At 38.6% G+C, this 14,355-nt stretch overlaps 1 protein-coding gene and 1 long non-coding RNA gene across 14 annotated transcripts in view; one reads left to right on the forward strand and one right to left on the reverse strand.

Annotated features, from left to right (window-relative positions):
• Nucleotides 1-14,355, forward strand: part of Fhos (Formin homology 2 domain containing) — a 70,263-nt gene that overhangs the window by 50,037 nt on the left and 5,871 nt on the right. For 7 of the 11 annotated variants that reach the window (XM_081991333.1, XM_081991322.1, XM_081991324.1 and 4 more), the window contains exons 6-14: nucleotides 5,539-5,597; nucleotides 7,773-7,985; nucleotides 9,081-9,548; nucleotides 9,600-9,812; nucleotides 9,869-10,030; nucleotides 10,084-10,320; nucleotides 10,376-10,645; nucleotides 10,694-11,124; nucleotides 12,580-12,991. In XM_081991333.1, the coding sequence (XP_081847459.1) occupies nucleotides 5,539-5,597; nucleotides 7,773-7,985; nucleotides 9,081-9,548; nucleotides 9,600-9,812; nucleotides 9,869-10,030; nucleotides 10,084-10,320; nucleotides 10,376-10,645; nucleotides 10,694-11,124; nucleotides 12,580-12,991 (2,465 nt within the window). The remainder of the gene's footprint in view (nucleotides 1-5,538; nucleotides 5,598-7,772; nucleotides 7,986-9,080; nucleotides 9,549-9,599; nucleotides 9,813-9,868; nucleotides 10,031-10,083; nucleotides 10,321-10,375; nucleotides 10,646-10,693; nucleotides 11,125-12,579; nucleotides 12,992-14,355) is intronic. The other 4 variants (XM_081991326.1, XM_081991328.1, XM_081991327.1 and 1 more) reach the window with 3 other exon arrangements.
• LOC145736892 (uncharacterized) lies at nucleotides 2,656-6,639 on the reverse strand. Of its 3 annotated transcripts, none has more exons than XR_014180137.1 (5): nucleotides 6,457-6,639; nucleotides 6,075-6,344; nucleotides 4,037-4,312; nucleotides 3,385-3,982; nucleotides 2,656-3,216 (listed from the first exon to the last, which is right to left on the reverse strand). It is a non-coding gene; the product is annotated as an uncharacterized LOC145736892 (long non-coding RNA). The 3 variants fall into 3 exon arrangements; XR_014180135.1 differs by having other exon boundaries at nucleotides 4,483-6,344; XR_014180136.1 differs by having other exon boundaries at nucleotides 3,385-3,994; nucleotides 4,483-6,344.

Below are 14,355 nucleotides of genomic sequence, written 5' to 3' on the forward strand. Positions count from 1 at the left end.
AGCTCGTTTTGCGGGTACTACTACAGTGCCGAATGGGACCTGCAAAGAGAAGTGGTACCCAACGAGTAGCACCCATTCATTCACTTCCGAGTGTGCGACAGTTGCTTTACGTGGGTACCGTGCGTTGATCTACCGCGTGATCGCCGATAAAGTTCGTTTGTGTGCTCAATTAAGTGGTACTGGATAAAGAAGTCGGTTTTGGTACTTTTGGTAGTACCATGGTTGGATGGTTGCGGTGAGCTTGCGTTTGGTTGTGTTATGATTCAGAAAGCTCTAAAGGCAAAACTTCGTTATTTCAAGACGTTTAACACTATTTGCACTAAAAATTTTTGTGTTTTTGGTAGTGTTTCAATTTGAACACAGTTTTCTAGTAAATTGAACAAAAAACGCAAATATCCGAGGTATTTGACTCCAATTTGCATAGTCGCCACCTAGAATATGGTTGTACTAATTGCGACCAACCTTAACTGACTTTTTTGCACTAAAATGGGTATTTTGCACTCTAAGCTGACCTTGCTTGTCTATGCTAAACCGCTCAGAACGGTCAAAATTTCAATATTACACCAAAAATGTGACATAACGTTATTATGCTATCAACCTACTTATCGATGAAATTTGCAATTGCTTAATAACTGTTTTAAGTGGATAATGACCAGTTTTAATCCGTCGATTAGGAAATTTGAATGCACAGAATGGATTCCAACTTAATCTGACATCAACGATCCTCCTTAAATGTTGTATTGTTATTCAATTTGTATTGAATGATGTGCTTTGATGCACATCAGTGGTTTTTGAGAATGAGTCAACAAGGATCGATACTACAGGCTTCAATCGATCAAAGTCACAATTTTACACGAATGTATTTCCAAAAATATAGGAAAATTCAAACTAAACTAGTATGACGTCACGGGCTGAATAAAATCATCATACTTCAATCAAATCATCACGTGACTTGAGTATGAAATTTGATTTGATGGATCTCAAGCTGGTTTGATGACAACCTGCACTGTTTTGTTTAATCTTGCATAACTGCCCTATTTGACTGACATATGACAGACTTTTATACGTCCATAGATAGCCAATGAAATGAGCTTTCCAAATATATGGCTCCTTGGATTGATAACTTCATTAGTTTGGCCGCTAAGGGGCGTTAAAGATGACCAATATTTTCTGTTAAGTTTTCTCGTTTCAACCTGAATAGCACAGCACAGTTTCCGAGATATTAAAATTGTGGACCACTCACACAAATCGTATTTTTTGTCCTTATTTGATTCAATTATTAACTAATGTCCTTATGGTCTATTTTTGCTTGTCATTACTCTTAACCCTTATGGTAAACCTGATTCCTTAAACGATTCGTTGCAAGCCAATTTGAACCTTAACGACCCTTTTGGATTAGTTTGACGTTCTGCATATTTTGTATAGATTAAGCGTTGAAATCGTGTGGACTTTACCATTCGTTGGCACATAAACAATCATCCAAAGATGACTTACGGGGTCACTATTGAAATTTCTAATTCCTCGGAGAGTACGGGCCACCATTGAAATTTTTATGCGCAAGGTAGCGGGTCCATTCACTGGCCGGAGCAGTACCAGAGTACCAGTACTGGTGCTGCAAGTGTATCTGACGTGCCATCAGGCCAGAAGGCATAGGTAACCTACTGACCGAGCCGAAAGCAGATTCACGTCTGCTGAAATCCACTATGCCAACTTGTCCGATAACTATCGAATCGATAAAGATAATCGTCGATTTAATTTTTTGAACCCTATTACCTATTTTTCACTTTAGAGCTGACAAGCAGCATCGAAATCTTGTTGCGATGCACTTTTGCCCCACTAATGGTAATTTGGTCCTTCGAGGCAGCTGTTGCGTGTCTACTTGTATATTTTTTGTGTAGTTATTGCGGCTTCCGGAATTTCCTCGTTTTTTTTTTCATGTTAATTGTTATTATTTTACCTTGTTGTGGTCGCCGTTTTATGATGGATGAATGGGGCACGCAATCTCTTTTCATCTCCACCACGTCTCTCTAATCTTTGTAGCTTCTTGTCTTGTACAAACAGAAGCTTAAAATGGCGATGTAGTTATTTTACTCAAAAAAAACATAAAAATCTGTAAAAAAGAACAAAACCCTTTAAGAAGTTTCTTTTAGACGGAATTTTTTTGGAAGATTCTAACCTAGTTGAAGATCATTTGGGAGCCTTTAGAATGTTCTAAAAGCTTTTGGAAGCTTCTAGACTGTTTCGGAAGATTTTAGAGTTTCTGTAGTGTTTTTTGTACCGTAAAAAGTAAACAAAAATAAAGTAGTAAAATTCTATCCAATAAATGGTAAATCAAGTCAATAATAATTGTTTTACCTAAAGGACGGAAAGTTTCACTTTCGAGCAGGGCCGTAACAGTAAAAGGCCTGCAAGGTATGAACGTGTAAAATGGAATTTTCCGGTTCAGTTTCGCGATTAAATTAATCTGACAAAAGTGATATTTCAGGCAGATTGAAAGCCCCGATATCGGATTGAATTTCTCGACCGGCAAAAATTCACATTTCGTGTGTACCAATTTCGCGTGTGAATCAGTTTCTAAAACGCCTTTTAAATGCTGATATTTTATCAAAAGTACGACGTTTTGGGTGTCTAGAGTTATACGAATCATAACACAAGTTTACTATGGCAATAACCTCTTTATTTTTTTTCACAAAAGTGATTTTTCAATATTTCTGAAAGCTTCTGGCAACGTAGAGCCATTCTTAGACAGTTTAGGACACTTGTAGAGGCCTCTGACAATTTCTGGAAGACATTCAATAGTATTTACAAGCTTTTGGCACTTTTACAAATGTTTCTGAAAGCTTCTGGCAAAGTAGAGCCATCCTTGGAAAGCTTAGGACACTTGTCACTAGTAAAACAAACTTTTACATGATTCTAGAGGCCTCTGGCAATATACAACAATTCTTGGAAAGTTTAGGACACTGGTAAAACCCCTCTAGAAATGACCACTTCAGGGCTCTAATTCTTGAAGAAGTGCTGATAGAATGTGACGAAAGAGTTGAAAATGGCAGGATCCTGTCACATTCTACATAACCTTCTATTGACGACTCCCTTCTCTCGTTTCAAGAATACACATCCCTTGGTATGTGTATTCCCCCCCCTAACCTAACCTAACCAAGGGGTTAGGTATCTAGATAACAGTGTCTTCTCCACTAGACCTTATTTGGGTGTCTGAATCTGTAATATAATGACGTTTTAAGGCTTCTTTTTGCTTGCTGCGACACTCAGTTGTTACGGTGAATTCCATAAAGATTGTAATTAGTTTGATGCAAACTTGAACCGTAATGTTATTTAAATCAAAAGTGAAACAAATAAAGAGGTTATCATTTAGAGTTAAACACTTACAGTTAAGCCTGTACCTTAGGTACACTCGGATGTAAAAACAACGAACATGGATGACGCTAAATCACCAATCAGTGAAGAACCAATCACTTTCCAACTGAACCATTGGTTGGAGTCGTTGGAAGAACGCTCCACGTTCTACTGGGTGTTCTCCGAGGAGGATTTCCTCCACAGAGCGGAGGGTTGCGGCAAACGAGCCAACTCGTTAGAATCCGGCTCGGATCCGTTAAGCGATTGCGATTCGGTCGATCATTTGGCTTTGAACTCGTTGAATTCGAGCGAGAATTTCGACGAGGATTTCGAAAAGTTGGACGATCTGTTCGCGCCCTGTCACAGTATCGCTCACCGTGAAAGTGATCTGCTGGTAGCGTTGTCCGAAAATTGCACTTTGGGCCCGGTGTGTTATTTTTGCAGGTACGAGCCTAATTTAAGCGTACATCCTTGACCGAGACCGTGAAATTGAGAAAGGGGGACAAGATTTTGGTGAAATTATCAAACAATGCCCGTTTTTACAGTTTCTCTAAACCTTATTAAGGTATAATGATGCTAAGTGCTGCGTTTCGTGGGAAATCTTCCACTACAATAGTGCATAACAATAGGTCTAGAAATGGGACTGGGCGGATCCGCAATATTATGATTAATTACAGATAATTACTGTGGTTTTGTTCGGGTTATCATTTGGATGACACCAGCAAATGTTAGTCTACTACAGTGTGTCCAAAATGTGGTGGTCAATTACGTATGGCCTCGTTGACCGTTTGCTAGAGGCATCTGGAAGCTTTAAAACAGTCTTAAAAGAGTAGAGAGACGTCTCGCAACTCAAAATGACTTCTAGAAGCATCTGACTGTTTTAAAATAGTCTTCAAAGGGTTCAGAGGCTTTTGGTAACTGAAAATGGCTTGTAGAGGCATCTGGCAACTCAAGACGGCTCCTAGAAACATTTGACAACTTTAAAACAATTTTAAAAGAGTTCAGAAGCCTTTGGCAAATCAAAATGACTACTACAAGCTTCTGGCAACTCTAAATGGCCTCTAGAGAAACGTGACAGTTTTAAAACTGTCTGTAAAGGTTCAAGAGACCTCTGGCAAATAGTTTACTTACCAACCATTTTCTCATAAACCTTCCAATTTAAAGTTTTTTAAGAGATTTTAATTATTCTTACGAAAGCCCCTATTTACACACAAAACATTACATAAATTCAGCCTGACATATAACAGTGACCCACAACAGTCATTGTCCGGGTTGACGTGGCGCGCTGTTTTAAGTAAATTTCGAACGCAGTCGTGGGTACGAAGCGTACTTGGACCAATCAGCGCGGCGTTATTTGACAGATGTCGGTGTGACTGCGTTCGAATTTTCTTTTTTTCCACTCTCGTTATTTTCAGTCACGTGATTGTTAGAATTAAATTTGACGATTGAAAACCGATACGTAACCTTCAGAATGTTATTTTAAACTTAAAAAATGTCACGTGACCTTTTAAAAACAGACAAACCTGTTTGAAAAATATTTGATAAACCAGGAAGTATTGTGCACTTGCCAAAAATATAGTGTGACCCAATGTTTTTCTACGTTAACCACATTCATGTTCCCGCATCGTTTGGTGGGAAATCCTTGTTCAAATACCAACACAAAGCTGAAAAACCATCACGTATCGAAATGACGAAATTCCGTTTAGCAACACACGCCACCATTTTCATTGGGGATACACAATGGAACAAGTTCTCTCAGAACTCGCAGGCATACAAATGACAACTTTCTTTATAGGAAACAAAGAAATTTGTATGCACCGTACCGTGTTGAATAGAAAAAAGCCGAATTGCCTAATATAGGTTTAAGTGTTATTAAAAATGTAATAACATCTGCTTGGTATTCCGCTTAGGACTTTGGTTCAAATGGTAGAAGATAGACAATAATACTCTCTGATTGTACAGGGTGGTTCAAATTGATTGTAGGATAATTCAAGAGTGGAAAGTACATCAAGAATCTGTCAAAAGTGTCAAATAAACTGTACAGTCGAAAAGTGTCCCCTAGCGGAGCCACTAAAACTAATTTTTTTCTATTTTTAATTCCTCCCTTTATTTTTTATGTACTTTCTAGCCTTCAAGTAACCTACAATTTGGACCACCCTGTAGATTTTTTTTTTCTTTTTGTTGCAGCAAAAAGAATTCCATAGTACTTCGCACCCAGTTGTCTGTACGAGTCCATACAATAATAGGTAAGTCCATTTTTTTTTCCACTTTGATCTACTTGAACGCCTGTTAATTAAGCCTTTCATTGTTTTAGCATAAAATTACAACCCGTTACCTTTCACTCTTAGAGTACACGTGACACCAGTGCAACTGTTGTTTTCTCTCTATAATGCCATGTGGTCGAAAAATCGAATGAGTTTCGACCTAACCTAATTTGGTAAAAACTGCGTTTTTCATTTTTCAAAAATTTTCACTTATTTCACCTACTTTAAGGTTTTTTGGTGCCTTAATATGGCCTTTGCTGTGCCCTCTTGGAGTAAAACAAAAAATTGTCAAAATTGTACTTTTTCCAAAAATTCAATTTTTGAATGATTATCGATTTCATTTAAACTACCTATTGTCTTTAAACTAATTATGCAAAACTATTAGTACTAGAGTTTTCAACGACCCTTTACCAGTCATCCAAACCTCTTATAAGCCATTTAATTTAAACAACCACTTACCTGGCTTCCCATTCTAAGTGAAACCACAACTCCTTATACAACCTGTTTAGGCTGTAACTTACCCAACAATTTTACTATGCAAGAGTATTATTATTAATGCCTCAAGTCACTTTCTCTGCTTCTGTTATTTATGGTGATTATCGTGAAAAGCTGGGGGTGTAGGTAAACTTCAGACAGCTGTTATACAGGGTGTCCCACTAGGAGAAACATTCATCTGAAGTTTTATGAGTGAAACTTAGGTTAGGTTTCTTTTCTATTTGGAAGTGGAATCTGAAATTTTTTTGACCATCATGTATATGTAAGTAAACTATTATACGTGCAATGAATAGAAATTAAACAGTAGTTTGTGTAATAGTTTAAAGGTTTCCGACTATGAACTTACCCATTGCATTTATAGTAGACACAAATCTTCATTATTTTTTAGGGGACACTCTGTATCTTTATACAATATTGCTTATTGGCTCTTTTTTTGCAATATTCCAACAAGATCCATGTCTTAACCATTGTAATAGACCAATAATTAAAAAAAAAACAGAAATTTTAAACTAAAAAGGACTGAAAAGAGGTAAAAATAAGCGTCAAGATGACAGAAACCAGAAAGTCAAATTTAAACAGATGTCATATGTCAAGAGCGTCAAATAGTAGTTAATGGTGGGCTCGATCCGCTGAAGCGTGTGACGTCATAGTGGATGCTCTGACTCTTTAAGTTATTTCTCCTTTTCACAGAAAATTTCATTATTATGTACCTTTTACAGTCATTCCGCTTAACAATTCTTAAAAGGTGTACAGTTAAACTTACACCAGCAATTAAGTAAAATTCTAATAAGTTAATCGGACTGTCATCGACCCATAAAACCGTGAGATTTGTGGTTAGAGTGCCGCATGAATATTAACTAGAAATTCCTTCTTTCCGCGCCAAACATCCTCCAGGAAGTTATTATTATTAATAAAATGAATGGATCGATAAATGCCAGTCAGGGAGTTTGTCGTGAATTTCAATTGCAGATGATTTCTGCGAAAACGGTGCACGAATCGGCACCAACGCCTCGCGTCCACCGATGCCAAGATGTCTTGGACTTATCACGAGGCCAATGACAAGTTGTTTCTTGTTTGTTGTTTTTTCTGGTGCCTGATTTTGCTTGATTAGATTCCAGTACGGCCGTGTCGTCTTTTTCTTACCTCGACGGTAATTACCGACTTTGCCTCGCAATTATGCATTTCGATCTGCATGTTAGGAGCTTATTGGACTCGAACAAGTACAAACTTAACTGGTTTAACCAGGTGGGTGATTAGACGTTCTGATCAGGAATTTTCGTTGTTTGCTACAACGAGAGTTTTCAATGATGATAATGGAGATGCAATACTTTTTTGAAAAAAGAAGGAAAATGATAGAGAACTATTTCAATAAGAAATGAAGAACAAATATTGTCATTTAAACATCTCTTAAACGGAAGCAAGAACTAAACCAAACCTTTCGCAACCAAAACCCTATTTAGTACCGGTACGGGTACCAATTTATGGCGAACAATTGAGACAATAATCACATTTTGTAATCGAAAACAGGTGCTCTTTCACGTTTTCACAAATTGCCAACAAAACCACGCCCGAAAAAGTAACGGTGGTTATTTATTACCGGACGGGCCTTATTTAGGTCTTGTCCGCTCTGTACACCTTATTCATACCGACGTTTTGTTGCAGAGAAACTGTTAACATCCGAGGGACGGGAACTGAGAAGGGCTCTATTCTCTTTGAAACAAATCTTCCAGGAAGACAAGGACCTGGTGCACGAATTCGTCCAAAATGACGGACTGTCCTGTCTTATTAAAGTGGGATCCGAGGCAGACCAAAACTACCAGAACTACATACTCAGAGCTTTGGGACAGGTGATGCTCTATGTGGACGGGATGAATGGTAAGTTGTATGATTGTCCATACATTTCTGCACGTCTCCAAACAGCTGTGATTGGTCAAAAAAGCAGCTTTTTAGCTTGCTGCTTTTTTTGACCAATCACAACAATTCACTTTGTCTCTCATCGGAAATTATAAGAGATTAGATGGTTATAATTTTAAAATCAGTGACAAAATGGCGGTACTTACAGCAAAACGGACACCGGATTCGTGTTCTCCATGTCAAAATTAGTTAAAATGGCCCCTTGACACGTCTAAATCCAATATGGCGGCAGTTAGTATAGTAGGCCAAGAAAAACCTTCATTTCAAAAAACCGCAACTAACTTGATTATTTGAAACATTTTGTAGACACATCACATGATCGTAGGTAGTTAATGAATGGAGCTCTCACGTGACGTTGAGCGAGCGCTGTTAACGTGCTCCTTGCTACCTTTTTACGGACATTTTTCTAAATCTCTCGAATCTTGAAAACTTCAAAACGGTATTTGGTTCCACTTTAAATTGAGTAACTTTGCGCCCCAATTTAAGCTTATCCTATCTCTGGGGAAATTACATACAGCATGCTGGTCAGTAAAGTGTCAAGATAATTGTGTATGTATGGTTGCCTAACTGACACATACAAAAAGTTGTATAGTGTTATTATACCTATACTAAGTGTACATGTGCAGCATTTGCGTCTGCGATTTAGCAGTACTACATGAATATTTAGGCAAATACACTGTACTTTTGTTTGTGTCAACATAAACAATAAATTATGGGTGTAACAACCTGAAAGAATGACCCATTAAAGTGGGTGGCACCAGTACTAACGTTTAGTATGTTGGCGCCATTTGATTGCATTAAATAGACATATTCATGTTACCGATTTGCTAAGCGAAATGCACACAACCAATGAAAGTAAGCAAATTATCATTTGAAACGAAAGTAAGTCATGGTTTAGAGTTTCATGGGCAGCAAAGGTGTTAATTTGATATTTATACTTCTAAAAGGTTTCAAGTGGTTTTTAATTTTTAGGTTTAAAACTGTCTAACCGTCTGTCAATTTTCCTTCTTAAATTATGAAAAAAAGAAATAAACTTGAAGTCGTTAAAAATTTCAGGTGTAATGGAACACAACCAAACAATCCAGTGGCTCTACAGTTTGATCTCTTCAAAATTCCGACTGGTAGTCAAAACAGCGTTGAAGTTACTCCTGGTGTTCGTAGAGTACACCGACTCGAACTGTATGCTCCTAGTCAAAGCCATCCACACCGTAGACTACTCCCAAGGAGTGTCGCCTTATCACAACGTGATGAAACTGCTCAAAGACTTTGACGCTGCAGACACAGAACTGCTGATCTACGCCACCACTCTGGTGAACAAAATCCTGAATGGCGTTCCCGACCAGGATACCTACTACGACCAGGTGGACGCTTTGGAGGAGCAAGGTTTCGAGTCGATCGTCCAGAGGTACATGTCCAAGCCTGGCACCGATTTGGACTTGTTGCAACAATTCCAGATCTACGAGGCTGTGCTGCAGTACGAGGATGGTGAGGAGAAGGGTAGTGGAACTCCTTTGAGACATTTAGGTAAGTAAGTTCCGCAGCCTGTTAGGTTTTCTAGTAACAAAGAATTTTTAGATGAAAAACTGAAGAAAACCTTAAAGTCTCGAAGAAGTTTGGTCAACAGTGCGGAACGACGTAAAAGCAGACGTCACTCCACAGGCACCACTCCCACTTACGGAGGTTTTACTCAGAAAAACCATAATCTCCAAGAAGATTACGACGAAAGTTCCAGTTCCTCGGAAGTTAACAACTCCCAATTGAACGGAAGTTACAAAGACAGCAATAAAGGTTAGTTGTTGGGTGTTCGGTTGAAATAAACGTTTTTGAGTGTGACTTTTGCTTAGCTAACGAAGCTGGAGTTACTCCTGCCTTGAAACGACGTAGGGAAAGGGCGGAACGCCAGCGTAGCTTTATGCGTGAACAACAAGAAACTGCTGCTTTGCTTAAAGGCGTGGTTATTCAGCAAAATAACGAGGATACTAGTAATATAGAAAATTTTAATAACGGTAGGTAACACATATTAAATGTTAATGTTTTTAATTAATTCAAACTTTCTTAGGACACTTTACCAACTCCCTACAACAGCGCCTCACTAACGGTAATAATCTACTGAACAAAACACCAAGCAGGAAAGATTTAACTCCATACTTAAACGCTGTGAATCGGCTTGAATCTGAGGAGAAACCATGGATCATGTCAATGATGCAGAACCAGGAAGGGTTGGAGGAATCGGACGTGACGAATGAAAACGAACGAAACATTTTGATGCAACTGAAAAAGGAAAACACAGTCAAAGGTTTGTTGCACTCAAAAAGTTTAATTCAGCAGCAAATTTGATTGGAAATTTGTAGATTTAACGCAAAAACTAGCCAATCAATCGATACTACAAAGCCCGACTGAAGAGAAACCGAACCGTTTCGGTGACATGTGCGGTTTAATCTCCAAAGCGAAAGAAGGCTTGGCCAAATCAAAATCCAAAGCGGACGTTTTAAGGAGTCCCACTACGGAAAACGCACCCAAAATCGAACCGAAAAAGTCTGAAAACGAACTCAGATGGGAAGAGTTAATTGCGAGCTTGAATCGGCCTTTAAACTTGTGCGATATGGATTTCACTGATTTAGGTTGAGTTTTCTCTTCCTTTCTACTGCATCAACTAACTTGCCGAACAGTTACAGATGATGAGGTGGATGTTCTAGCTCCTGCAACACCAATTAATGGAATTCCACCTCCGCCACCTCCTCTACAAGGTATTGGAGCGCCACCCCCGCCGCCGCCTACTAGTAGAATCCCCACCGCCCCACCTCCAGTTCCTAACGCGCCTTTGTTTGGCGCCAGCCTAAAGAGCAGCAAAAATTCGACTGAAACTAGGATACCAGTACGTGAATTTGCTGGTCTTGATAGGCTCGGTGCATTTTTGACATTTCAGATAAAGAAAAACAAGAAAACCGTCAAACTGTTTTGGAAGGAAGTGCGAGACGATCCGATCAGCCAGGCTAAACTGAAATCCGGCTACATATGGGACGAACTTACCGCCGTCACCGTGGACACCCAGAAACTGGAGCATTTGTTCGAGTCGAGAGCCAAAGATTTAATTTCTAAGGTGGGTTTCTGCTGTTTTACACTCTTTTGTAAATACCTCCCAATGTATAATAGGTTAGGGCGTTGTTGTTGTTCATTTCTTTGGTAAAGTGACAGTTTTGCCATAATCTCTTTTGCAATATAGCTAGTCAACTTTGACGTCCTCTAGCGGCCAAACGGTGAGACTTAGCGACATCTAGTCAACGTCACGTGATAGCCCCGTTCATTGCCTATCTACGATCTTCTTATGTATTTTTGCAGAAAGTTTCGAATAACCGAGTTATTCACGATTAAATGGAAAAGTGCACCGAATTTTTGTCCAAATTACATTTTTTCCAGGGAATTTTCCATAAAATACCACCATATTGGTACCAACCTAGAAAAAGTGTCGTTTTATAGCAATTTGCACCTCAGAAACTCGAATCCGGTGTCCAAATCGCTCTAGGTACCACCCTTTTGGAAGTAACCTTGAAAATTACGGTTTTTGGCATTTTTTGACAGTTTTCAGAGCGTGGTTTCCTAATAAGGCCCGGAATCGACCTTTCACACCTTACGTCACATTTCTATTATTCACACAAACGTATTTGCACAGTCAAAGTGGATTTAAAATTTTCCGAAAATTCGTGGTACTAACCTTCAAAACAGAATTATTGTTCCGGTTGTGGTGGCGCGCTATTTTAAGTCAATTTCGAACGCAGTCGTGGGTATGAAGCGTTCTTGGGCCAATCAGCGCCGCGTTATTTGACAGATGTCCGTGCGACTGCGTTCGAATTTTCCTTTTTTCACTCTCATTATTTTAATGTAATAATGATAAAACTTGATGCTTGCATTGTAATTAATTGTCATTTTTTAAGTCAGTGGCGTAGATGGCGGGACATTTGGTATATCAAGAGTAGTATTACAAATATTGACAACCTCTGATGATACTAAATGAAATTTTGGCCGAAACGTCACCCTGATGAAAGAAAACAATTATACGCACTAACTATTACACACAAAGATCACTTATTACTTACCAGCACATATTAAAACCACGGGTATTCCAAAAGACGGTGATGGGTTTCTCAATAAAATACCATTTATTTGTATACTTTTATATATACAGGAAGTAATTTTATTTTTCTTTTTCTCATTGGTGTCCTGCGGCACACCTGACTTTTTTGGTGACCACAGGAGGTGAGTTTTTGCAGTTTTATTGGTGGCGGCACTCTTTTGTTCGTGATCCACCTGTTCCCTGTCTTGTTTAATCAGTGTATAACATTTCACCATCACCTGTACATTTTGTCCTTATTTAGTATATTGTCCGCAAGTAGTGGTTACATATTATGGTTTCAGTAGTTTTGCAGCTAGAAGCATGTGACTGTCCAGCATGAAGTACTTCTTTCTATGTTTTAGATTAATCTAATCGAGTTTTGTATTAGTAGATTCGCGTTTGCTGGCAAATTTTTAATTCGGTTATTTTGTATACAAAATGTAGAAACAACAAGAACTAAACAAGAACAAGGAAATCATCGTGTTGGACCCGAAACGATCCAACGCTATCAATATAGGAATGACCAAGTTGCCGCCGCCCAGGTCGATTAAAACCGCCATTTTAAAAATGGACGCCACCATAATGAACCGGGAAGGGATTGAAAAGTTACTCACCATGTTACCTACTGAGGAGGAGCGGACGAAAATTCAAGACGCTCAAGCGGCCAATCCGGACCTGCCTTTGGGTAGTGCTGAGCAGTTTCTGCTCACTCTCGCTTCGATTTCTGAACTCCCGGCCAGGCTCAAGTTGTGGGCGTTCAAACTAGATTTCGAAAACTCGGAAAGAGAGATTGCGGAACCTTTAATGGATTTGAAGCAAGGATTTGAGGTGTTGAAAGTCAACAAAACTTTCAGAGGTGAGTTCTGTTTGTGTTGTAGTGATGGGTAAATTACTAGTAAATTGCAAATACCACGTTTCGGACAGTTCAAACTTTGACACCGCTTTTCTCCCTGACTGTACCCAATTTTGTAGTCTTTTTGTAGGTTGTTGGATAGGAAATTTAATGAGGATTCCAAAAATGTGCTTAAAACAGTCATTTTCTCACTCCAAGTAGGTTTTACACGCTATTTTGTCCTTGGATGTTCTTTCAATCTGTGTTTCTGACAGTTCAAACTTTGACACCGCTTTTCACGCTGACTGTGCCAAATTTTGTACTCTTTTTTAAGGTTATTAGATAGGAAATTTAATGAGGATTCCAAAAATGTGCTTAGAACAGTCATTTTGTCGCTCCAAGTGGGTTTTATAGGCGATTTTGTTCTTGGATGTTCTTTCAAACTGTGTTTCTGACAGTTCAAACTTTGACGCCACTTTTCTCCCTGACTGTACCCAATTTTGTAGTCTTTTTTTAAGGTTGTTGGATAGGAAACTTAATGAGGATTCCAAAAATGTGCTTAAAACAGTCATTTTCTCACTCCAAGTAGGTTTTAGAGACGATTTTGTCCTTGAATGTTCTTTCAAACTGTGTTTCTGACAGTTCAAACTTTGACACCGCTTTTCTCTTTGACTGTACCAAATTTTGTAGTCTTTTTTAAGGTTATTAGATAGGAAATTTAATGAGGATTCCAAAGATGTGCTTAAAACAGTCATTTTCTCGCTCCAATTAGGTTTTACAGGCGATTCTGTCCCAGACTGACTGAATTTGAATGATTTGTAAATTTGTAGCACCAAATTAGTTTTTGCTAAATAACTCAAAAACGGTGAAAGCAAAAATGTTCCTAATCAACTTCTTAACTCAGCACCGTAAGTTTGCAAGCCCGATTTTGCTTCCAGTCTACAGGGTGTGCATGAAAACACACCAACACAGTCAATCACCACATTATGATTGACCAAAATCATCATAATGTGGTGATTGACTGTTTTTGGTCACCCTGTACGAATTTTTTCAAATAGAATTTTTTGCACAACACCATTGGAAAGAGGAGCTCAAGACGGTTAATTTCAATGGTTGAACCACCCTGAACTCCCAAAAACAACCGAGTTACAGGGTGTTCATATTTCAAACCATAACTTCAACAGATTTGCAATTTCGTTGCATCAACCCAGTTTTTCCTAAATAACTAGAAAACGGTGAAAGATGCAAAAAAATTGCAAGAGAGCAAAAATGTGCCTAATTAACTTCTTAACTTAGCATTGTGAGTTTGAAGGGCCGATTTTGCTTCCAGTATACAGGGTGTGTATCAAAAGTATGGTGTTTGATTATTTTTGGTCACCCTGTATGCA

This window comes from Ips typographus, linkage group LG13 (genome assembly GCF_016097725.1).
Source record: "Ips typographus isolate SLU linkage group LG13, UJ_Ityp_2.0, whole genome shotgun sequence".
Classification (NCBI taxonomy): Eukaryota; Metazoa; Arthropoda; class Insecta; order Coleoptera; family Curculionidae; genus Ips; species Ips typographus.